The sequence below is a fragment of the Salvelinus namaycush genome, chromosome 30 (assembly GCF_016432855.1).
Source record: "Salvelinus namaycush isolate Seneca chromosome 30, SaNama_1.0, whole genome shotgun sequence".
Lineage (NCBI taxonomy): Eukaryota > Metazoa > Chordata > Actinopteri > Salmoniformes > Salmonidae > Salvelinus > Salvelinus namaycush.
Window position 1 is genome coordinate 28,895,772 of NC_052336.1, and position 25,901 is coordinate 28,921,672.

Sequence of the window (25,901 nt, forward strand, 5' to 3'; positions counted from 1 at the left end):
CCCCAAAGTACTGTACACGTACATGCAGTTCCTTGTGTTCTATTGTACACAAAGACTTCAGCAAGTGTGTGTGTGTGTTCATCAATGCTCTGTATCTTGTACTGTTTACCACAGCAGAATATCCAGAACAGAGGTTTACCGTACAAAAGGTCCTCAAAGTTCTTCAAATACGTGCTACAATAGCCACAGTACTATACTAAGTTCTGTCCTTGATCCAAATAGGGTCTATCTGGAATCCAGAGTCCATGGCTGGATCTCAAGTCTGATGGGTCTTCCTTTCCTCTCCTCATCGTATTTCCTTCATGTACACTGGTGTGATGAAACTGGACAGCTAAAAAGAAAATGCCTAATCTACGGAGTTGCTGTCACCAGTCACGTGTCTTCAGGTCAGACTACGGAGATGGACCAAATGAACTGGCCCATACTCTGGGCCTCCATCTACCCTCCCATAGTGTGTGTATATCAGACTTTACCTTCAGTCTATACATAGCCTGAGAACCAACCCTGTGTCCCTGAATGAATCCATACCCTTTGTGCGACTCCGAAGGGAATGTGCTCCTGTGTGTAGTAGTGGTCTTGGTCTCGATCGAGCCAGTGTTTGTTGATCAGAGATCCCATCCAGCCAATCATCCTGCCTGCCCCTTAGCCCCTGGCCCTTGCGGCAGTCGCCCTCCTAAAGCCAGAACAACAGACCCAAACAGTACCATGTGACCACTCTTACACGCCTATGTATTCCAAATAACTACAAATTAAATACAACGTAAACACACATGCAGCCCCTTCCCCAGGCCTGACGGCCATCATAACATCCTCACTCTACCATCTGACCACACACACACACACGCACGGTATCCACAGAAAGACAGCGGTATCCGTAGTGACAGGCAGTAGCTGTTTACCAGCGGTATGGACAAGGTTAGGCCCCGCCCACAAAGACACAGGAAACGCAGAATGGACGTTGCCATTAGCCACTGATCTAAGATCAGAGTATTTAACACCCCAACCTAACCTAAACCATTAGGCTGATTAAATAATACCTTACCCTGGACCAGTGGTAAGAGGCAACCTCTACCTCCTACACTCATTTACCCATAATCCTTTAAACCCCACAACAGATGGCCTCCTTTATTACACAAGTTGTCCCTAACCACAGATCTAGGATCAGATCTATCCCCAGGGATCTATCTTCAAATCCTAGCTTTTTGCATTAGGGGGGAATCCAAAACTGACCTTGGAGCAAGAATGTCAACATTGGGAAGGCTGGGGTGGTCACTTTAGGGATTTTGTCCTCACTTGCCTCCCCTTGTCCACCCCGACCCACTGTTTCTCCCCCTATGACTGCAGGAGAAAGATGGGTGGCTTTTCGATCTTTGCTTCCTTCCCTCCTCTCGCTCACCTAATTTCCACTCTTTCTACTCTCTATATTCACAGCACAGACTATAACATCCCTGACACTTTGCTTAGACAGTAGTGCCAGCAAAATGAAAAGCAATCTCATTACTACAAAGCTCCAGTGAGCTCAGACACCCCCTGTGGCTTTTCCTAGGTAGTAGAAAAGGAGTCTGTAGAGGCAAGGTAATGCGATATCATCGTGTAGATCTATGGTTAAAAGGCAACGTTTACACTGAGCTTGTGATACGGTATAGAGTTGTGCGTGCCTTTTTGGTTCATGCAGTTCTCTGCCAGCCCCATAAGGGGTGGAAATAAAAATAGCAAAGTCATTCAGCTAATCTAGATATTTACTGCTTCCAAGGTATTGTCCTCACAGAAACAGACACGCACGCCTGACGCGCGTCAGGTTTCTAGGTTACCACAGTGACCACGCTCCCCATGGTTCTTTGAGCGCAAGGCACGGCGTATAGGATATGGTTACACACTCCTGTCGGCACTCTGCCTTCTATAGTATCAGCTGTCTACTCTATGCACCAGGAATACTGCAAAAACAACATGACCCTAGTACAGTTGGTGATATCAATGTGTGTTGTGTGGGAGACTAATGTTGAGGAACAGGGGGAGGACAGGAGGGAATGGCTAGCTGTGATATACTGTGAGGAGCTACTGTTGCACGTTCTCCCCCCTTAACTCTATTCTACTTTAGCTAGCGTTTAGCCTCACTCTTAGCATTCTAATAGTTGATGACAGCACAGAGGAAGGGCTTAGCATAAAGCAGAGAGGATATGATGAGAACCCCCCCGCCGCCTCTCTCTCTCCCTCTTATTGTTTGTATATCCCTCCCTCAAGTATTTTCGGCCCTCTTATCGGTCTCCTTCCATTTGAGTGTATCCTCAGAGTATCCCTCCCTACTCTCTTCCTCTCCACAGTACGTGAATCTCACTAGCCCAGCTCCAGTTAAGACTCTCAGCTCTACCAGCTAACCTGTAATCCCCTACTGCCTATACAAAACAAACAGTTCAAATTGATAAACTATCAAACAATAATAGCTCTATACAATCCTCTAACTAGCACAATGAAAAAATACAAATAAGGAGTCAGGCCCTTTGCTATGCGACTCGAAATTCAGCTCAGGTGCATCTTGTTTCCATTGATCCTCCCTGAGATGTTTCTACAACTGGATTGGAGTCCACCTGGGGTATAATTCAATTGATTGGACATGTCCACACACACGTGGACAACCCTTCAAAATTAGTGGATTCGGCTATTTTCAGCCACACCCGTTGCTGACAGGTGTATAAAAGTGAGCGCACATCCATGCAATCTCCATAGACAAACATCGCCAGTAGAATGAGCTCACTGACTTTCAACGCGGCACCGTCATCTAAAAATCGTCCGTCCTCAGTTGCAAAACTCACTACCGAGTTCCAAACTGCCTCAGAAAGCAGCGTCAGCCCAAGAACTGTTCGTCGAGAGTTTATTTAAATGGGTTTCCATGGTCGAGCAGCCGCACACAAGCCTAAGATCACCATGCGCAATGCCAAGCTTCGGCTGGAGGGGTGTAAATGTCGCTGCCATTGGACTCTGGAGCAGTGGAAAAGCGTTCTCTGGAGTGATGAATCACGCTCACCATCTGGCAGTCCGAAAGACAAATCTGGGTTTGGCGGATGCCAGCAGAACACTACCTGCCCCAATGCATAGTGCCAACTGCAAATTTTGGTGGAGGAGGAATAATGGTCTGGGGCTAGGCCCCTTAGTTCCAGTGAAGGGAGATCTACAGCAGCATACAATGACATTCTAGCTGATTCTGTGCTTCCAACTTTGTAGCAACAGTTTGGGGAAGACACTTTCCTGTTTCAGCACGACAATGACCACGTGCAAAAAGCGGGGTCCATACAGAAATGGTTTGTCGAGATCGGTGTGGAAGAACTTGACTGGCCTGCACAGAGCCCTGTACTCAACCCCATCAAACACCTTTGGGATGAATTGGAACGCCGACTGTGAGCCAGGCCTAATCGCCCAACATCAGTGCCCGACATCACTAACGCTCGTGGCTGAACGGAAGCAAGTCCCCGCAGCAACGTTCCAACATCTAGCAGAAAGCCTTCCCAGAAGAGTGTGGTCTGTTATAGCAGCAAAGGGTGGACCAATTCTACATTAATGTCCATGATTTTGGAATGAGATGTTCGACGAGCATGTGTCCACATACTTTTGGTAGTGAGAGTGAGCGAGCGAGCGAGATATATATATATATATATACACAGTTGAAGTCGGAAGTTAACATTCATCTTAGCCAAATACAATTAAACTCAGTTTTTCACAATTCCTGACATTTAATCAGAGTAAAAATTCCCTGTCTTAGGTCAGTTAGGATCACCACATTATTTTAAGAATGTGAAATGTCAGAATAATAGTAGAGAGAATTATTTATTTAAGCTTTTATTTCTTTCATCACATTCCCAGTGGGTCAGAAGTATACATACACTCAATTAGTATTTGGTAGCATTGTCTTTAAATTGTTTAACTTAGGTCAAACGTTTCAGGTAGCCTTTCACAAGCTTCCCACAATAAGTTGGACGAATTTTGGCCCATTCCTCCTGACAGAGTTGGTGTAACTGAGTCAGGTTTGTAGGCCTCCTTGCTCACACACGTTTTTTCAGTTCTGCCCACAATTCTTTTATAGGATTGAGGTCAGGGCTTTGTGATGACCACTCAAATACCCTGACTTTGTTGTCCTTAAGCGATTTTGCCACAACTTTGGAAGTATGCTTGGTGGTCATTGTCCATTTGGAATACCCATTTACGACCAAGCTTTAACTTCCTGACTGATGTCTTGAGATGTTGCTGTCTTGAGATGTTGATGTCATGACGTCATCTATTTTGTGAAGTGCACCAGTCCCTCCTGCAGCAAAGCACCCCCACAACATGATGCTGCCACCCCTGTGCTTCATGGTTGGGATGGTGTTCTTCGGCTTGCAAGCCTCCCCCTTTTTCCTCCAAACATAACGATGGTCATTAAGGCCAAACAGTTCTATTTTTGTTTCATCAGACCAAAAGACATTTCTCCAAAAAGTACAATCTTTCTCCCCATGTGCAGTTGCAAACCGTAGTCTGGCTTTTTTATGGCGGTTTTGGAGCAGTGGCTTCTTCCTTGCTGAGTGGCCTTTCAGGTTATGTCGACATAGAACTTGTTTTACTGTGGATAAAGATACTTTTGTACCGGTTTCCTCCAGCATCTTCACAAGGTCATTTGCTGCTGTTCTGGGGTTGATTTGCACTTTTCGCACCAAAGTACATTCATCTCTAAGAGACAGAACGCGTCTCCTTCCTGAGCGGTATGACGTTTGCGTGGTTCCATGGTGTTTATACTTGCGTACTATTGTTTGTACAGATGAACGTGGTACCTTAAGGCGTTTGGAAATTGCTCCCAAGGATGAACCAGACTTGTGAAGGTCTACAATTTATTTTCTGAGGTCTTGGCTGATTTCTTTTGATTTTCCCATGATGTCAAGCAAAGAGGCACTGAGTTTGAAGGTAGGCCTTGAAATACATCCACAGGTACACCTCCAATTGACTCAAATTATGTCAATTAGCCTATCAGAAGCTTCTAAAGCCATGACATCATTTTCTGGAATTTTCCAAGCTGTTTAAAGGCACAGTCAGCTTAGTGTATGTAAACTTCTGACCCACTGGAACTGTGATACAGTGAATTATAAGTGAAATAATCTGTCTGTAAACAGTTGGAAAAATTACTTAGGACATGTACTTTGTGCATGACACAACTGACTTGTCAAAACTATAGTTTGTTAACAAGAAATTTGTGGAGTAGTTGAAAAATTAGTTTCAATGACTCCAACCTAAGTGTATGTAAACTTCCAACTTTAACTGTATGTATGAACAGATGCTGTGTGGGTGAATGGATGATCTCCGCATGTGTATTTCCCACTGTAAAGCATGGAGGAGGTGGTGTTACGGTGTTGGTGTGCTTTGCTGGTGACACGGTCTGTGATTTATTTAGAATTCATGGCACACTTAACCAGCATGGCTACCACAGCAATCTGCAGTAATACGCCATCCCATCTGGTTTGTGCTTAGTGGGACTATCATTTAGTTTTTTCAACAATGACCCAACACACCTCCAGGCTGTGTAAGAGCTATTTGACCAAGAAGTAGTGTGATGGAGTGCTGCATCAGATGACCTGGCCTCCACATTCCCCCAATCTCAACCCAATTGAGATGGTTTGGGATGAGTCGGACCGCAGAATGAAGGAAAAGCAGCCAACAAGTGCTCAGCTTATGTGGGAACTCCTTCAAGACAGTTGGAAAAGCAGTCCAGGTGAAGCTGGTTGAGAGAATGCCAAGCATGTGCAAAGCTGTTATCAAGGCAAAGGGTGACTATTTGAAGAATCTCAAATATAAAATATTTTGATTTGTTTAACACTTTTTTGGTTACTACATGATTCCATGTGTTATTTCATAGTTCTGATGTCTTCACTATTATGCTACAATGTAGAAAATAGTCAAAATAAAGCAAAACCCTTGAATGAGTAGGTGTGTCCAAACTTTTAACTGGTACTGTATGAGTGACATGTTCTAATCTGCGTGATATGGGACATGTATGTGTGTGTTGAATCCGTGTTTCCCTCAGGGCTACATAGACGGAAGCTATTTGTGTCCTTCTGCTACGACAACAGGGAGAGGACCATAGAATGAAAAACACCAGGCACACTAAACTTTAAATAGACTACAGTCAAAAATATTGCAAATAAACAAAGACCGTTCATGGCTATGAAAATAGGAAAAGAGAAACAGTCGACCAGCAAGCCCCTTTTCTCAGTCTCATTGTGTGGCGAGCACTTTCAGTCTAACACAACTACAGATCCATGCACTGTCTGAGCACGCTCTTCCTGGGAACCATAAAGCCCTGTTTAGTGGAACATTCCTGATTTGAGTTATGAAGTTTGAATTTGAATAATAACAAAACACATTTCACTATGCTTTCACTGCCCTGTAATGGGGGCTTTTACAGACCCCAATTATGAGGACTGTTGTAGTGCTCCTAGAGAGCGAGACAAGGGCTTTGTATCACTAACAAAGAGCTCTCTAAATTTACCAGCCTATAACATACATTATTTAAACACACTGGGCTATGGGGAGTCTCTGACAGCACAAGCTTCCCGTGGTCAGGCAGTATGTCACTGTCTAGCTCCTACTGTACAGTCAGATGGCCTGAAGCACCCCCCTTGAAGTAGAGCTTAGCGATATGGCCTGAAAATCATCTCGATTAAAACATTTATTTTATATATATATATATATAAGTGAATAAATAAGCCTTCCACAACCATAAGTAATAATTAAATTATTTTATCAAAATAGTTTAACCTGCTTTTTTGCAATAATCACTGATCTGGCTTTCAAGTCTATGAAAATGACATTTTTTGTTACAAATTTAACCAGAACCATGCACTAATAATGAGCAGGTTGACTTTTATTGTCATGAGTCTTGTCCTGGAGGCAGAACTGAGTGATTTTCCCTTAGATAGGCCAGCTGCAAAGTCAAAATTGGCTATTTTGTAAAAATTCATAAAAACAAAAAATTTGCTTTTTGGTCTTAAAGGGATACTTTGGGATTTTGGCAATGTAGCACTTTATCTACTTCCTCAGAGTCAGATGAACTCATGGATACCATTTGTATGTCTCTGCATCCAGTAATGAAGGAAGTTGGAGGTAATTTTGCAAGCCAACACTAACTACAGTTAGCACAATGGCTGGAAGTCTACGGTAACTACTTGCATGCTAGCAGTTACCTATAGACTTCCAGTCATTGCGCTAACGCTAGTTAACAATTGCTCTAACACTAGTTAGCAACTTCCTTTAAACTGCATGCAGAAGTATTGTATAAAAAGGGTATCCACTGGTTCATCTGAATCTGGGGAAGTAGATAAAGGGCTTCATTGCCGAAATCCAAAAGTGTCCCTTTAGTTTAAGGTTAAGCATTAGGGTTAGCAATGTGGTTAGGGTTAGGTTTTCAGATTTTATGACTTTGTGGCTGTGCCAGCTAGTGACCACTCTGCAGAGCTGCCTCCAGAACAAGATTCATTACAAAAAACACTAACCTGCTAATAACGACCAACTTCTTGTAGCAGGCATTTTAGAAAATTTAAGGAAAACCCCAGCCCAAAACTATATTTTGGTATTTGTTTCATTAGTCCATTGTTTCAGCAATCAAGTTGTCAAGAAACCGCATCGTACTGGCTGTATTTCGAGAGTCAGTCTTGAAAACTGGATTGCTGACATGCAAAACATTTTGGGACTACAACAATGGACTAAGGAAGCAAATACCAATAGATCGTTTTTGGGTGGAATTTCCTTTAACACACTGTAGGTCTCAAACAATCACAAGCCCACATGCTAGTGAGTAGCCAGCTAATCTATTTGCTTGATAACAAGTTAGAACAGTTGAGCTGCTATGAATACACCCTCCTTTCCATCTCCAACTGTTTGTACAACACGGCCTGTTCACTTTGTTTAGATGTTGAAATCAAGTGGCCTACCTGGATAAGACGACGCTCGTTTCTCAGAATGAGAACGAGTCACCAATTCCTTATATAAATGAGTCTTTTTTATGTTCATTGCACATTTATAAAACACAGACTAGACAGATAGCGCATAAGTCTGGAGCTAAAATGCTGCTAGCGGACAAGGAGATAGACATAGCCTGAGACAGAAAGGATAGACAGGATAGACATAGCCTGCCAGACAGAGCGAGCGCAGGACTCGAACAGAAGGAATCTGCTTTCACCATGCGTCAAGTGTCAGAACCTGTCTGCTCAACATAACACAGCTTTGGGAGGGTCAGGATTGTGTTTACTACCAACACTAACATGGATCGGAAAAAAAACCAATGCACCAGAATAAGGTTGAGATCAATTCATCAGCATGACACCATATGGACTGGGATTACTAGATATGGTAACAATCTTAACAAAGACAAACCTTAACAAAGACAGATGGAAAAGGAGACCATACAGGGACCCTCAGTCAACAACAGGGAAACACAACATTCCAGGAAAAACAATACTATAACAGCCCTTTCTCTCTTTCTCCTGCAGTTATTCTATCCCTTTTTCTTTCTCTCCGTCTAATCCTAGTGGCTACCTCGCACACCATGTCCCCCTCCTCTCTTCCCCCCTCTTTTTCCTCTCTCTCCATTTCTCACCCACCCATCTATCCATTCCTTTTTTCTTGATCGTTAGGGTACTCACCTCCCACCCTGCGGTCTCTGTGTCCTGATCATCCCTGCATCGCCGTAGAGACCATCTTTACGCGGCGTAAAAACACACACTCGCAGATCAACACACACCCACGGCGAGAGCTCAGTCACCAGCCAGACCCCCTTCTCTAACACTGCACCCTCTCTCCGTTCCTTAGTAACAGCAGAATCAGAGCCAGCATCATTTCACTCCTGTAGCCACCCTCATTCTTTCCCCCTCCCTTTCTCCGTCTCGCTCTCCATCTTCCAGTCCCCTCCCTCTATCGCTCCCCCTCGCGCTCCTGCGGAGAAATAAATATTTCAGCCACAAATGAAGCGTGGCTCTTCTCAGCTCTCTTCCCTCTGCCTGCAATATTTAACAGAGAACTGTGTGTGTGTGTGTGTGTGTGTGTATGTGCACGTATGCGTTTACAAAACACACCATTGCCCGTCTCCGCACATCCTTAATTACTTAAAAGGCCAAATGGCTCTTGTAACAAGGGCACACACACACTCTGTTATTGTCCCTAAGCCATACACTTGTTCCTAAGCCATACAGTGTAACTAAAAGTACACACTGAAATATGCACAAACAAAGAACATATGGTCTCTGCAATATGCACACACAAAGAACATATGGTCTCCAATGGCTGCCACTGCTCAAAGGTATATTGATCCAAAAAAGTAGTACTGTAAATTACACCGTGTGTGAGAGCTGCTTCACTGACAATTCACTAACACTCAAGCCAGAGCCCCTCCCTCCTCCCTCCTCCCTAGAGGCTGCTGGGTAATGGAGTTTTCTAGGCCAGGTCTGTGTGACTACTCATACTGAGGGAAACTGAGGTAAAGGCTGGTGTGTGTGTGTATAGAAAAACTAGCAGACACACACAGAAGGTGTTCTCAGGGTAGTCGCTGTTCCGCAGGGAATTAAAGATGAAACACACTATACCTTGGCTCAGGTACCCCGCTTCATGAGCACAACGGTAAAACATGAACACAACATTTGCAAGGCATTCTTCTAGCGTTATCAGAACACTCAAGTTCCTGGTGTAGTTTGTCCTTTACTTATTAATCATGTTGTAGATGTTGAATGTAGAGGACATCAGATGCCTGCACAGTGACCATGCTCCCTCTGTGATAATGTTACTTAATCGACCTTCCTTAGCGTTCCCTCAAAGTCTTAGTTGTGTAACCAAAGCGTTGTTTGGGGATTTACAGGGACAAATGTCAAAATGAGGGTGATTCAGAGAGAGGGCCCTCCCTATGACCAGGAGAGTGGGGAATGGGGTTAAGAGAGACTGGGTGACTGGGTGGCGTGAAGGTAGGGCTGGCGGTATTCTGTATTTTACAATATACCGGTATTGATGCACAGAGCAGTTCATTTTTTTAAAAACTTTACCTTCTATAACGCATTTGATTGTTTTGTTTGTTAAATGTGATATGCCGTGTGTAACGTCACTTTCATAGTTTACTTCGCTGCTTGAGTCATCACTCTCCTCTCTCTCTCTCTCTACATGCTGCTTTCCACACAGACCTATCCCCACCCCGTCACTCACGGAACACATTTGTTGTTCCTCGACAACGAGGCACTTGTGTTCAGTCTACACGTTCAATGCATCACATGCAACAATGTTGATGACAACAACACTGCTTTCACTTTGCTTCTTAATATAAATCCACTGGCGTTCTATAATTACACTATACGTTTGTGTTTCTTACATCTGCAAACAGCTAGTTTGTCTATTCTTAGGAAGTTGGGCCTAAATCTTGTTAGCCGCTAATGCTAATCGTTTGTTACCTGGCTGGCTAGCTAGCTAATAAATATACAGCCTAAAAATAGCAGTGATGGTATAGTCCTAAATCAGCATGTTTGTGCAGCAGTATCTTCCAAATCAAAAAGGAATACGTGAAGCATGAATATGTTAGCTACATGAAGTAGCCAAGAGAAAACATTCAATGTAGCCAAAAATTATAGGGTCCCCTAGGAAACAATTATCAACACTTTGGTTCCTACCCTGTCACAATAACTAGTCCGTGGCATTTTTTCTTTGTCATGTCAAACACTGCATACATTCTATTTCCATGATTACACCAAGTGTTTTGCTCTAAAGCGCAAGTCAAATCAGATTGTTTGCCCATATCGTGCAGCCCTACGTGGTAGTGTGGAAATGATCTCAAATGAGTGCAGGAAATGCAGAAATTTGTTTTGGGTTGAAGTACGCACTACTCATAAAGCAAATTTATAAACTTCTATTATTCAAAAACATAAAATACTGTCATACAGTCCAATTTCTTAAAAAATAAATAAATACCGTGATATGATATTTTGGCCATATCGCCAAGCCCTAGGTGAAGGTTATGATGCGTCATTGGACCAACAGCCAGAATTATAGCATTGTGAGGGATTAAAGCCCACTTCACCCGAAACACACAGAGCAGAGAGAGTGTTGCTGTCCTCAGATTAACAACATGGTTACATAAACAATGATCTGAATCCATTTCCCCCGGAATGCAAGGACATTACGGCCCATTTTAGCATCAGCACGCAAACTGCCATTACTAATTTCTCATACCACCAATAGGTATATAGTCAGCAGGTTAGGAGGGGATTTGACTGGGCTTTTACCTCCAATGCTAATGTGGGATAATGAAAGCTAGCTACATCACAACTATGCAATGGAACAGGTAGGTTAGAGAGAAGGGAGAAGGGAAAAAAGGATGCAGGGGGAGGGTTAAATTAAGAAAGTCAGGAGGGTGACAATTTTTTCAGAATAAGGGAAAAGGAGAGAGATGGAGGGCAGGAAAATCTATTTGGCTATACACACCCAAGTGAGAGGTCGGGAAGTAGGAATGGGCTACGGTCATCACATTCCTTACTAATGTGAACCTCAAGGTAATCACTGGTGAACTGCCAAGGTCCATAATCACGCATAAACTGCAGCCCACATTCTTTCATTAGCCCAGAAAGGTTAAGACTGCTGGAGCAGCGCTTCGATTCTCTCTCCAACTCAGTCACACAAGCACATAATTACATAAAAACTAAACCGACATGGTGGCTGCTTCTCATTAAAAAGGACTTCCAACATAATCTGGAATCAAATTTTCAACCTCAGGACTTCTGTACCACAATATTTATGATTGGTACTTGATTAATTAGATTGGTTTCTTATCTGTGTCTGTGAGACTGGCATGGCATTACAAACATACCTGTGCCTACGTGCTGGTTTGCACATCTAGGCACACCCCTCCCCCCCACCCTCCTGTTCTCCTTCGCATGCCCTCACCCCATCCCTCTCTACTCCTTTCTCAAAACACCCTCTATCCCAGTCTTTCCCTCCTCTCACCTGCAATTGTTTTCTGCTGTCCGGCACATTTCTGCTGTCCGGTTTTCTGCTGTCCAGGCTGCCTCCTCCGCATCCCAGCCTGCCCTGGCTGCAGCGCAGTTCCCGGTCACCTCTACGTTTGTTTGTGCAGTTGCAGCCTGCAGCCTTCCTGTCTACAGCCCTCTGCCTCTTCTCCCGAGAGAGGGCTACAGTCATCCCTCTCTCCCTGGGCCCCACACCCCCTCCAAGACCTCCAGGCCCGGGGTCCCTTACCCTGCCTCCCTCCCCCAGCGGAGGGGCCTTGTCCACAGGCAAAGTGGCCCCATCCCCAGCCTCTTTGTCGCCGGGCTCCAGGGCCTTGTGTCGGCTCTTAAAGAGGCTGTGGATACTCAGTACCACCAGGGTGCAAAGCACGTACATGATCCCCCCCGTGGAGACTGGCAGGTTGGTTCGCTCCGTTCTCCCACAAACAAGGTCTCCTTTGTTTGAATGGAACAGGAACTGTTGAAGATCCACAGGTTGTTATGATAGCTTATAAGCTGTTATGAAGGAGGGTTTCCATTGTTGTTGAGGTGTAGTTGTGAATGTCAGTCAGAGCTCCAGGCGTATCTTCTGTGGTCTGAGTCCTTGCAGAGTTGTCATCAGTTGGAGAGCTGAAGACTGAGTGCGAGAGATGGCAACAAGCGTATCCACAGTGAGAACAGTTCCAAAGTTCTGTCCTGTACTATAAATGTCTGTACTGTACAATCTGTACTGCAGCCAAGTTCAAAAGTTCTCCTGTGTGTGTGTTGATCCCCTGGACAATGGCAGTGCCCTAAAGCTCATCAACTGTCCGATAATCCCCAAGTCTGTTCTCTGGTCAGCAGACGCCAATGGACGAGAGGTGAGTGAGTGTGATCCTCACATGCACACAGTCACACACACCTGCTTTTATATCTCACCTGTGTCAACTCTGTCCCTGTGCCTCTCCTGGCCCCTCCCACTCCGAGACAACACTTCCACAGAACTACACACATCTTTGAAACACACCACCTTTACAGTTCCTCAGAACAACGATAAGGTTTTGGACCCTGTCCTATTGTAAAGGTGATTGCTGTCCCGCTGCCAAGCCGGTGAAGCTCAGGTAACCCAAACCCACCGGAGCAGACTCCTGGCTCAGTCTCTCCAGGTAACTACAGATACATACCTTGACCATCAACCATACACAGAACTAGTCATTATTAAATCTACACAAAAGCAGGATCACAAGCAGATAACTCACTCAACACACACACACACCCAAACCCTTACAAACACACACACACACACATCCAAAACGCTTGCACAAACATCCAACAGTGTACGAATGTCTCTTGATTCATCCTCCTCTGCCCTGCTAATTTACTGGTTTTTACAGCCCAGTCCAGGATGGTGTAAATAATCAACAGGTCCTTAGTATTGCCTCTCCCATTTCCCTCTTCCTGCTGCAGACAGCCGGGGGACTGTCCCGTCCTCCCTGAAAAGTCTCTGGACAGAGAGAGGGGCGATATCTATACCTCTTCCCTTGTTCAGTCGCTCTCCATCTCTCTCTCTCTCTCCACTCATGCACCGAGTTCTGCCCTATCATGTGCTGTTCTGCAACTCTCCAGAAAGAGAGAAAGTATCTTCATCCACCCTCTCTCTCACCCTCCCTCCCTGTGTTCTGTCCATCTGTCGCTGCGGGATAAGCGCTGGCATGGGACAGAGCCGGCCATGCGCTGGTGATGTAACACATAATACACTATTGATATGGATGAAAAAAGCAATACCAACTGAGTGGAAAGAGTAAACAAAAAAAACAAAAAAAATTCCCACCTGCATCCGTTTGGAGTTCCACCCTATCAATTCAAACTGATCTCTGTGCTCTGAGAGGCGACCTTGTTAGTTGGTGTCCTGTATGCCTGACCGTCTTCCTGGTACGTGACAGTCCTGCATGGTAATGCCATGGCAACCGTGCAGCTATGGAACCAAGCCACAATGGGAACTGACAGTGTCGATCACGGCGGTTGAATCGTGATGCGCCGTCCAAGGCAGTCAGCGAGGTCACTGCGGTCACTTTGTACCCAACGGTCCTGGACATTCACAGTTCTGGTTTCCTGTTCTGTGACATACTGTAAACATGGAGTGGTTCTCGAGGCTAACATGGTCCTATGGGGACAAAGGAGAAGTCTTCCGCTTGAGTGGTCACTTTCAGGATCCTAATGAAGGGGACGGGATGGGACAGGTCACACACACACACACATACACTTGGGGAGGGGACACCAGAAAGGAGGCTGGCTAGGATGAGCTAGTACACACAATGCATAAGGCACTATGACTGAATGAATCCAAAAACGGTTTAGCAGTGACCCAATCCAGTTTTGTGACCCACCAAGTCAACGTGGTCTCAGGGTAATCATTATTCTGTTCCTAAATCTGTGACACTCCATGTAGTATGATATATTATGTTAGGTAACATTATGAATGGAATAGCTGATATACAATATCATACGAATTATAGGACAAATAGTATCATAAATCTTACCCGGTCGTACAATAGCATACGAATTGGATTATGTAATTTATAATACAATCTTGGAGGATGTATAGTATTCCCCGTGCACCGAAGACATGGATGTCGATTAAGGCATCCACCCGCACCTATCTGATTCAGAGGGGTTGGGTTAAATGCGGAAGACACATTTCAGTTAGACAACTGACTAGGTATCCCCCTTTCCCTACTATACATCCATCTCTGAGACTAGGTTGCTTGTTGCGCCATAACAAAGGAGGATTATGGGGAGGATTTACATTAGTTGTTAGTTCCACCAAAGGTTATGTTAATTTACGTACAAGTTTAGAGGAACTAAAACGACAAAATGTCAGGGAAATTTCCATAGCAGGTTAGCTGAATTGGCCTAAGTTTAGAATAAAGGTTAGCTAAAATGCTACGGCTGTCCCCGGTGCAAACTCGCAACTATTGGATCGCTAGACAGATTACGACGCCCCAATCTCCTCGACCAATTAGGAATGTCCAAATATTACTCCAAAATGTGTTCCAACAGACCACTTGGGTAACACAATCTACCCACACCCTTTTGGCCCAAATTAAAAATCAGCCCTCTCGTGGGACTCAACATTGCACTTTCAGGGACCCATGACAATACATGGCATGTGGCAGGCCAGCTGAGCAACCACATGAAGTCACCTGAATAACAAAAAAAGATTGCATTAGAATCTCCCCACCATTTTAGACCTGTACCATTGGGCAGTGCAGAATAGACCCGTCTACTCCACACACAATAAACCCTTACACCGAAGAAAGGCCACCGAGAGAGAGAGACTAGTAAACAAGGTCGGAGGTTCAATAGCAGGTTAAGTGGCTGATACGTTTGAATCAAACCATAAAGCTGATAAGGCATGGGTGGAGTGATCAGATTTGTTTCCAGTGTATTAAAGAACCATAATCTCAGCCTACATTACAGAGACAAATCAAAACAATTACAGTGGGACACGTGGTGTGGTGTTATACAGAGTCAACCAGGAAGTCAACAAACATTTACCCTTGGCCTAGAAGTGAGTGAGAACGTGTGTGTGAAAGAGACAGTTGAAAGAGAGAATGTGCTAAAGTATGAGAATGTGCAAACGTGTGTGTGTGTGTATATCTACGTGCGAGAGATCTCAGGTGTGTGAGTTGGTCTCATTTTAAGTAGCTCAGACCCCCTGGCTTAAAGAACCCCCCCGCAGAGGAAGTTGACGCCCCTATTTCAACATAATTTCTTGTCAGAGAAGAAAATGCACGTTAGCTTCCACTACACTGTATTCAAAAGATTAGCCAGCTGGTTCTGGAGCTGCATTTGTAATAAGCATTGAAATCACTGGCCTATCTCCAAAGTCATAGCATCTTTCATAAATTGCGGCCACGAATCCGCCATAAAAAATAGTTTGAAAGAATAAGATGAAGTTCCGGTAATATGGATAACTATTGGCTGATATGAGTTTTTCTACATTGTAATGGACATGGTGCAACGATGGTAGGTAGGCTGCTGGCAGGCTTTGGCTGCGGTACAGCAAAGCCAAGTCAGCCTGTGCTCAAGTTTCTCACAGGGGAAGAAGTGAACTGATAGGCTACAACGACTTTGCTCATGATCATATGACAAATGACATGTTGGATGCATTTGCTGTTTGTGTTTCAGACTATTTTGTGCCCAATAGAAATTAATAGTAAACAATGTAGTGTCATTTTGGAGTCACTATTACTGTAAAAAAAGAATAGAATGTGTTTCTAAACAGTTTCTAAACTGTGGATGCTATCATGACTACGGATAGTCCTGAATGAACCATGAATAATGATGAGTGAGAAAGTTAAGACGCAAATATATAATACCCCCCAGACATGCAAATGCCTCCAACAGGCTTGATGTAATCATTGCGTGCTAGGAATATGGGACCAAATAATAAATTGTGACTACTTTCATACACAAGTGAATTTCCAATACTTTTGGTCCCCTAAAATGGGGGGGGGGGGGGGCTATGTACAAAAAGTTCTGTAATATCTAAACGGTTCACCCGATATGAATGAACATACCCTCAAATTAAAGCTGACAGTCTGCACTTTAACCTCATAGTCACTCTTTAATTTCAAATCCAACGTACAGAGCTGAAAACAAAACAAAAAATGTCACCGTCCCAATGCTTTTGGAGCTCACTGTATATATTTTTTTATACAGACTAGCTAAAGCGAAGGAACATTTTCAAAATTATACCATGGTTTATGATCATTTTCTGATAAAAATTGTGCAAAAGCATACGTTTGTACCTCCAGGCGACCAGGTGGACACAAAGCTGTTTGGCTCATCTCAGTTGCGAAGAGGAATAACTCTGTAGCCGTTTGTGATTAATACACAATACCATGCTGGTGGGTGGGAACGTTCAAATAAAACCCAGCCCTGAAATAAAAAGTAGGCTAAAAATGATCTGTATGTCATATCAGAGGAAAAGACACCGCATTCACACAGATTTGTCACTTAAAAATCACAAATGTATCATACTTAGACTAAAACGGACTTTTTGACATCGTCTTTCAGCTTGAAAATGTGGATTTCTACTGGTGTGGCTGTTTAAGCTGCTTACAGGAGAAATGTGCCCCACTTTACTTTAGGGCTTTAGGTAAAGGATTTAACTCAGTCACCCAACACCCAAACGTGGTATTAGAGGCCATCTGAATTAGGGATGGGCATATTCGAATATCCGAATGGACGTTAGTATTTCATTACTTGTGAGTGTTCATTTTTGAGCAAAACATATATAAATCGACTTTAACAATGAAAAGGCCTCTTCTAAATACAATAAAATATCCATGTGACATTGTTACTTACAAGGATATACCATGACATTACACATTCTTAATATAAAAAAAACAAACTGTTGGAAGTAGTTTTTACGACATTTTACAAAATGACCGGCAGCCTTCACACCTGTCTGTAGCTTGTTTTTATCGGCCAATCAAAGCAGCGCTACAGTCAAAGGCTCAATGTGTAGCAAGTGAACTAATACAATGCAAGACGGAATTATACATTAGCAGAGTTAAATGAGAAGGAGTAGGCTACAACGAGCAACCAACAGTAAGATGTTGTTTAACAATCTCTGAATGGGGTTGGGGAGAAGGCGCAGCATCTAGCTTGCAATTAGCCTTGGTAGCTCGCTAGCTTCTCTAGGCTACTCCAAATCAAGACAGGCACTGGTATATGGCATGAGAAATAACAAATGTGGCTGCTACAAGTCAGCTAGTCTTGGCTACTGCATCTCGCTCTCTTCCTTCGGTCCGCTCCCAGCTCCCCCACGACCTGCTCCAGCAATAGCGCGGCATGGTCTCTCCCTCGCGTAGCAGTGCTCAGGTTAAAAACAGTGCTAAAAAAAATGATATCCGAAAACATTTATTGATAATATTCTAATAGTGACATTATTTCAAACGCCCATCCATCCTTAGTCTGAGTCAGGGCGAGTGAAAGAAAGGAAGTGGGGGTGAGAAGGAATTAGAGAGCGAGAGAGAAAAAGACAGGCAGTGTTCAGTCAGCAGCCTGTCGCTACATATGGGACACATGTTCCTTCCTCTCATGGCTGTTCACACGCCAAAACGACTCCCACTCGAACAAAACTGCCGATTAACACATACAGTCCAGACTTAACTGCATATACTGTAGGTCTACACTATGAGCTCGTGGCCAAAGGACTCTTTATGTGAACAACAGCAGCACTGAGTGGCACACGGAACGTATCATCTCCACAGTTTGTCAACTCTTCTGGGCATCTACCACGGTAACAGTCAGACTCACAAGGTTCTCACAAACTCTCTCTCTCTGACTGACACACACACAGGGCTGAGTGCTGAGAGAGGGACCTTGGGCTGTTGGGACAGCTGCTTCAGATATGCAAACAGAGACCTGCTAAAATCCAAAAACGGGGATGAGTGGTCGTAGACCTTCACCTCTGACCCACGAGGGGTGTGTGTGTTCGAGATGCGCGGGTCAGCTGTTTGTTTACCCGCAATTGCTAATAATCCCTCTGCAACGTGATGAAGTGAAAATATGAGGCCCGCAACCGACCCCAACCCACAAATATAGAAAATGCGCATTTGAATGTGTTTTTCCCTTAAATTATTGAATAATTACTTAATAAATTAAATTATTGGATATTTAGGCCTATTGAACAGTACGTGACGATGTAAGCTCTACCGCTCTCTCGTCACGTTCAACCACCGTTCTCCATTCCCCTTGTGTGCCAAGTAGCCTACAAACATTTCAATTTCTATTAGACCTACTGCTGTTGCATTAAACTTATGAGTGCACCATTCATTTGTGGTACCAGCGATAACAAACTCAAGGACAATTTCATTTGTTTATAAAAGAATGTGCTTTATTTTATAATTTTCATGCATTGTAGTCTCATGTTGCCATACCTCAAATAATTGTCATGCCTCCCTTGGAGGTCTGAAGAATTTTGTATTGCAAACACGGTTGGAATGGACCGCTGGTAAGATTTTGGAGAGGACCATCCTCCTCAGTGAAATTTCATTAAAAAAAAAAAAAAAGTGGAAGTTATCCTTTTTAGATAAAACTATACTAAATATATTCATATGTCACCAAATAATTGATTAAAATACACTAAGGTCTACAGTAACTTCAACAGCACTGTCTGCGGTAGCACCATGGAGTAGCCGGAGGACAGCTGGCTTCATCCTCCTCTGGCTACATTGACTTAAATACAAAACCTAGGAGGCTCGTAGGCCTTACCCCCTTCCATAGACATACAGTACCAGTCAAAAGTTTGGACACACCTACTCATTCAATGTTTTTTCTTTAATTTGTACTATTTTCTACATAGTATAATCATGTGGTAACCCAAAAAGTGTTAAACAAATCAAAATATATTTTATATTTGAGATTCTTCAAAAAGTAGCCACCCATTGCCTTGATAACAGCTTTGTACACTCTTGGCACTCTCTCAACCAGCTTCATGAGGTAGTCACCTGGAATGCATTTCAATTAACAGGTGTGCCTTGTTAAAAGTTAATTTGTGGAATTTCCTTCCTAATGTGTTTGAGCCAATCATTTGGGGGGGGCGGAAAGAAAATTGTATTTTACCAAATAGGGCTAAGGCCATATTATGGCAAGATCAGCTCAAATAAGCAAAGAGAAACGACAAGTCCATCATTACTTTAAGACATGAAGGTCAGTCAATCCGGAACATTTCAAGAACTTTGAAAGTTTCTTCAAGTGCAGTCGCAAAAACCATCAAGCGCTATGATGAAACTGGCTCTCATGAGGACCACCACAGGAAAGGAAGACCCAGAGTTACCTCTGCTGCAGAGGACAAGTTCATTAGAGTTACCAGCCTCAGAAATTGCAGCCCAAATAAATTCTTCAGAGTTCAAGTAACAGACACATCTCAACATCAAATGTTCAGAGGAGACCGTGTGAATCAAGCTTTCAAGGTCGAATTGCTGCAAAGAAACCACTATTAAAGGACACCAATAATAAGAAGAGACTTGCTTGGGCCAAGAAACACGAGTAATGGACATTAAACTGGTGGAAATCTGTCCTTTGGTCTGATGAGTTCAAATGTGAGATTTTTGGTGGCAAAATACACCATCCCATCTGGTTTGCGCTTAGTGGGACTGTCATTTGTTTTTCAACAGGACAGTGACCCAACACACATCCATGCTGTTTAAGGGCTATTTGACCAAGGAGAGTGATGGAGGTCTGCATCAGATGACCTGGCCTCCACAATTACCCGACCTCAACCCATTTGAGATGGTTTGGGATGAGTTGGATTGCAGAGTCAAGGAAAAGCAGCCAACAAGTGCTCAGCATGTGGGAACTCCTTCAAGACTGTTGGAAAAGCATTCCAGGTGAAGCTGGTTGAGTGTGCAAAACTGTCATCAAGGCAAAGGGTGGCTACTTTAAAGAATCTCTAAATATATTTTGATTTGTTTAACACTTTTTTGGTTACTACATGATTCCATATGTGTTATTTCATAGTTGTAATGTCTTCACTAGTATTCTACAATGTAGACAATAGAAAAAATAAAGAAAAACCCTGGAATGAGTAGGTGTGTCCAAACTTTTGACTGGTAGATATAAAAAAAAAAAACTCAAACCACCCGCTGGCTGGATTGGATCCGCAGGCAGTTTGTTTAACACCCGATATGGTGTAATGTGCTAGCCCACTGTGCGCACACTTAAAATAGCCTAGTCATCTTCTAAAATGTGTCTTTTAGCCATTAACATGCAAATGAAGCTAGGCAGTAATCCGCTGTGGGCAACTTGGCATGAACATTTCCTAATATAACACCTACCCCTCTCTCATACACCGTTTAATTGGGCCAGATTAGCTACAGCTGAACTGAGGCTCTGCTGTCTTTTCCACATCTTCTCTTGTTCAGAATCTAATCCGATTTAAAAGTTGTGTTGAAATGACCATGAGACTAACGGTCCACCGTGTAACATTTACATTAGTTACAGAAAGAGCATGATCTTTGTGTGGGTGCAAGACAGTAGGATGAAGTTGTCCGTTTCCCTAGATGAGGGGTGTCAAACTAATTTGCACACAGGGGCCGCAGTCGGTCTTCGATGAGGTCCGGTTGGCCGCATTGAAAATTGGTTGCATTTCCTCACTTTCAAAATGTTATTATTATTATTTTTTTTGAATAGTCCTTTATCCATCGTTCTTTGAATGTCCGATGCTTCCTGACTGTCTAGCTTTAATATCTGTGAATAATAGCAAGCTAGACAGTAAAATAAAATATATATATACCCCCTCGTGGTCAGTTTTGTGATTCACCCCGTAACGAATTTGGGGAAGATAAGCTGATCCTAGATCTGTGCCAAAGGGCAACTTCTACCCTGAGCATGCCATGTAGGCTAACCAACATCAGTGCCAAGAGACTGTAGTCCATCTGTGTGACAGACACAGCAGCAAACAGCACCACCTACTGGTTATCTGGTAATGTTCACATTCAACAATAACCTGCTTCCAATCAGAGCCGTTATATAATGCCTGAATGCATGGAGAAGTCACAACATGCCATCCACTCCCTAACCTAATCATGGGTCCACTCCCTAACCTCATCATCTCCACTACTGCAGCCAGACAAGTCAAACCGTCCAGGACTTATTTAACAAACAGCCTACAATAGAGCACCAAACCAGAGACTGACTGTGTGATCCAAACAAACACTATCCCCATGCGCGAGCTCATACACATTTGCGCAAACACAGACATGGCATGTTTAGGAACAGATTTCCCCATAGTGTTTTTGGCAAATATTTACAGAATACATTGTCTAATGTGTAGCTAGTAGCTGCGCGCACACACACACGGTTGGAGCTACATAATCACTCTGCATAACATGTAATTTTCCACCAGTAGTCTCTTATTCTCTTTCCATCCTGTGACTCACCCAGCCCACCACCCGGAAACCACACTGACTGTGTGTGTGTGTGTCTACTCTGTCTCTACACCCCACACTGGTGTCTTGTCCAACCTTGCTTGGGGGACCATGATCGAGAGGGGGGGGGGGGGGGGGGGGGGGGGCAGAATTGTCTCCATCTCCACGAGAGTCCCTCATATGAACTGTCTAAGCAGTTCCCACAATAACAGTCCGAACAGGTACAGAGCCCTAGCAGACATCTCTGACCTTCATCTCCCCTCACATCAACACGAAATTGAGTTCAAGTGGTCTCATTTTTCTCAGCTATGCAGGTCCAACAGAGAGGGGTAGGGTCAGTTCGTTCTACTCGTGACTCCTGCCTCTGGAATGCCATGCCAGTGATGACGTGAGGAGAGGTCCTGTAGGGAACATGCAGAACAAAACGGAATGTCCCTGTACTGTCTGTGGGTGTGTGCTCTAGCAGTATGTACGTTACAAACACAGTCCCCTCCGGTGCAGTAACAACTGGGAGTGCTTTTAAAAACAGTGGTCCTGTTAAAATAAGTCACCCCCACATTGACTGGGACATAAAATGTTCTAACAATAAGAGAGGGATGTTACCCACACTTAGTTATTCCTGAAGCAGGACTTATAACAAATGAACAGGCTCTCCATTACCCAGCATGTTGAAAATCTTCTCCAAAGTCAAATCAAGATCACTGTCCCATGACACAGGTCTGTAAAAAAAATTTTACTTTTCTAACTTGGCAGGAAAGTAGGATAACTCATAAATCAACTTCTGTTTTTAGATCATACATCCGTTCATTGGCACGGTTTGTAAAGCCGACGAGACACACCCTGAGAACAACCACCCCACGTAACTGCCTCCATGTGTTCCCCCTCTCTCCAAGGGCTCCTGTTCAGGATGCTCGTGTACAAAAATGGAAACCAGACCATGCAATTCAAACTGACACGCTGGCTTTAAATATGTACCCAAGCCAAGGTGAAATCTCGTGTTTTTTTCTCTCGCTATCCCTGGACTTTTCCACATTTTGTTACATTACAGCCTTTCTAAATTCTAAATTCTAAAATTGAGTAAGTAAATACAAATCCTCAGCAATCTACACACAATAGCCCATAATGACAACGAACAAGTTTAGAAATGTTTGCTAATTTATTTAAAAAAAATAAACAGGCATTGCTCATGTGTGATTCTAGTAATAATATGGAAAAATGTATCGAATCAAATGTTATTTGTCACATGCGCCAAATACAACAGGTGTAGACCTTACAGTGAAATGCTTACTTACAAGCCCTTAACCAACAATGCAGTTCTCAGAAAAAGATCTACAAAAACAAGAAATAAAGTAATAAATAATTAAAGACCAGCAGTAAAATTACAATAGCGAGGCTATATACAGGTGGTACCGGTACAGGGTCAACGTGCGAGGGCACAGGTTATTCGAGGTCATTCAGGTAATAAACTCAGCAAAAAAAGAAACGGCCCTTCTTCAGGACCCTGTCTTTCAAAGATAATTTGTAAAAATCCAAATATCTTCACAGATCTTCATTGTAAAGGGTTTAAACACTGTTTCCCATACGTGTTTAATGAACCATAAACAATTAATGAACATGCACATGTGGAATGGTCGTTAAGACACTAACAGCTTACAGACGGTAGGCAATTAAGGTCACAGTTATGAAAACTTAGGACACTAAAGAGGCCTTTCTACTGACTGAAAAACACCAAAAGAAAGATGCCCAGGGTCCCTGCACAATCCCTCCACCAGTGCTCAGACTGTCCGCAATAGGCTGAGAGAGGCTGGACTGAGGGCTTGTAGGCCTGTTGTAAGGCAGGTCCTCACCGGCAACAACATCGCCTATGGGCACACACCCACCGTCGCTAGATTAGACAGGACTGGCAAAAAGTGCTCTTCACTGACGAGTCACTTTTGTCTCACCAGGGGTGATGGTCAGATTCGCGTTTATCGTCGAAGGAATGAGCGTTACACCGAGGCCTGTACTCTGGAGCGGGATCGCTTTGGAGGTGGAGGGTCCGTTATGGTCTGGGGCGGTATGTCACAGCATCATCGGACTGAGCTTGTTGTCATTGCAGGCAATCTCAACGCTGTGCATTCTCCTCCCTCATGTGGTACCCTTCCTGCAGGCTCATCCTGACATGACCCTCCAGCATGACAATGCCACCAGCCATACTGCTCGTTCTGTGCGTGATTTCCTGCAAGACAGGAATGTCAGTGTTCTGCCATGGCCAGGGAAGAGCCTGGATCTCAATCCCATTGAGCACATCTGGGACCTGTTGGCTCGGAGGGTGAGGGCCATTCCCCCCAGAAATGTCCCGGGAACTTGCAGGTGCCTTGGTGGAAGAGTGGGGGACTTAATGTAGCTGGTGGCCACACCAGATACTGACTGTTACTTTTGATTTTGACCCCCCCTTTGTTCAGGGACACATTATTCCATTTCTATTAGTCACATGTCTGTGGAACTTGTTCAGTTTGTCTCATTTGTTGAACCTTGTTATGTTCATACAAATATTTACACATGTTAAGTTTGCTGAAAATAAACACAGTTGACAGTGAGAGGACGTTTATTTTTTGCTGAGCATACATACATACATGTCGGCGCACACACACCACACAAACACCCCTTTCACCGTCGCACAGGTCAACATTGAAATAAAAACGCTGATTACATGTATTTTTTGACATGCGTGGAAACGGCTGTGTGGTGTGAACCACAGCTGTTTTCAGTGAATTGGATGTGCTCTGTTGCCATTTTCTGTAAGCACCGAAAACAAAAACAGAGCAATTTGATAATGTGGCTTTGGGCTGCAATGTCAGTGTTGGGCGCCTCGCCAAGTAGGCTAATATCCATAGTCAATATCACTAATTGAGCCGTACGACCACGCTGCCAAATCAATATGCAACTCGCGGTTTGACATTATTGTTAATACAATCCAACATTATTTTGACAAGGTAACTACAACTTACTTTGTAAACGCGTGTGCAAATGTTAAACAATTTAATACAAATGGGGAAATGGAAAGCAAACGTGCAAAAGTAAAATAGTGCAATTCTTACCACTCGGTCCAACACGCGAAACCTCCCGTTGTTATTCCCGAGTTTACCAAATAAATCAAACTCACATCAATAGTCTCAATCAAAAAGCGGTTGGACTGTGTTGCGCAGTGCAAATCATTTCGTAGCCTATCCAGAATTCAGGGGCGCAAATATTTCCGTGGATAAGTTTATTTGTTGCCGAGGCCGAAAGTCAAGTCTCCTCGCGACTTGGAGTGGATTCACCAGCTGACTGCACTTCAGAGACCAGACATAGTGCCGCGTTAAAAAATACGCGGAATTGGACATCTCTGACATCATTACGTTCAAGACAACTATGTACTCGGGAAAAAACGAGCTCAGACAGGGATTTTTTTTTTACGGGCTTCCAAGTCATCCAATTGGGCATCTAATCTGAGCTTCCACTTTCCCAATGTCCGATGTCATGATTTGACCTAGGTTATTTTCGACTCCACAGTTTTCTTGAAAGCACCAAAAGAGAGAGACTTTTGACAGATGTTTCTCTCGTTGTATTGTTGCTTAACCGCTGACCAATATCACGCTCAACTGTTTGGAGTAAATATCTTAACGTTATACTCGTTTATCCAAGAAAATACTTGACACGGGAAATGCAGTTACAGTATATCCGCAATAACCTAACAGAGCAGGCATAAAATAAACACCTGAAACTACATCCCCTACATACTGGTCTTGACGGGAAAAAATGGGGGGGGGACGGTTATCTTCTGCACTGTTTAACCAATCCAGTATAAATGTAGGGGCGGAGTTAAGACGGAGTATCGCCTTGTTAACGTCCAAAAGCGGAAGTTATGTCACAGGCTCTCTTTCCATTTCCCATGAAAAACGGAACATCCGGTTGATAGGGACTCGGGTGGAAGCACGAGATTGGGGACATGAGCAGAACTCTGGAA

At 43.7% G+C, this 25,901-nt stretch overlaps 1 protein-coding gene across 4 annotated transcripts in view; it reads right to left on the reverse strand.

Annotated features, from left to right (window-relative positions):
- LOC120024730 (kinesin-like protein KIFC3) overlaps nt 1-25,685 on the reverse strand; it is a 54,048-nt gene extending 28,363 nt beyond the window's left edge. The window contains exon 1 of one of the 4 annotated variants that reach the window (XM_038969004.1): nt 24,994-25,685. Coding sequence is in view for 2 of the 4 variants with exons in the window: in XM_038969002.1 (XP_038824930.1) it covers nt 11,989-12,387 (399 nt within the window). In the remaining 2 variants the exon portion in view is untranslated. Of the gene's footprint in view, nt 1-8,657; nt 8,790-11,988; nt 12,898-24,993 lie in introns of those variants that run through there. The other 3 variants (XM_038969002.1, XM_038969003.1, XM_038969005.1) reach the window with 3 other exon arrangements.
- Between the last annotated feature and the right edge of the window lie 216 nt (nt 25,686-25,901).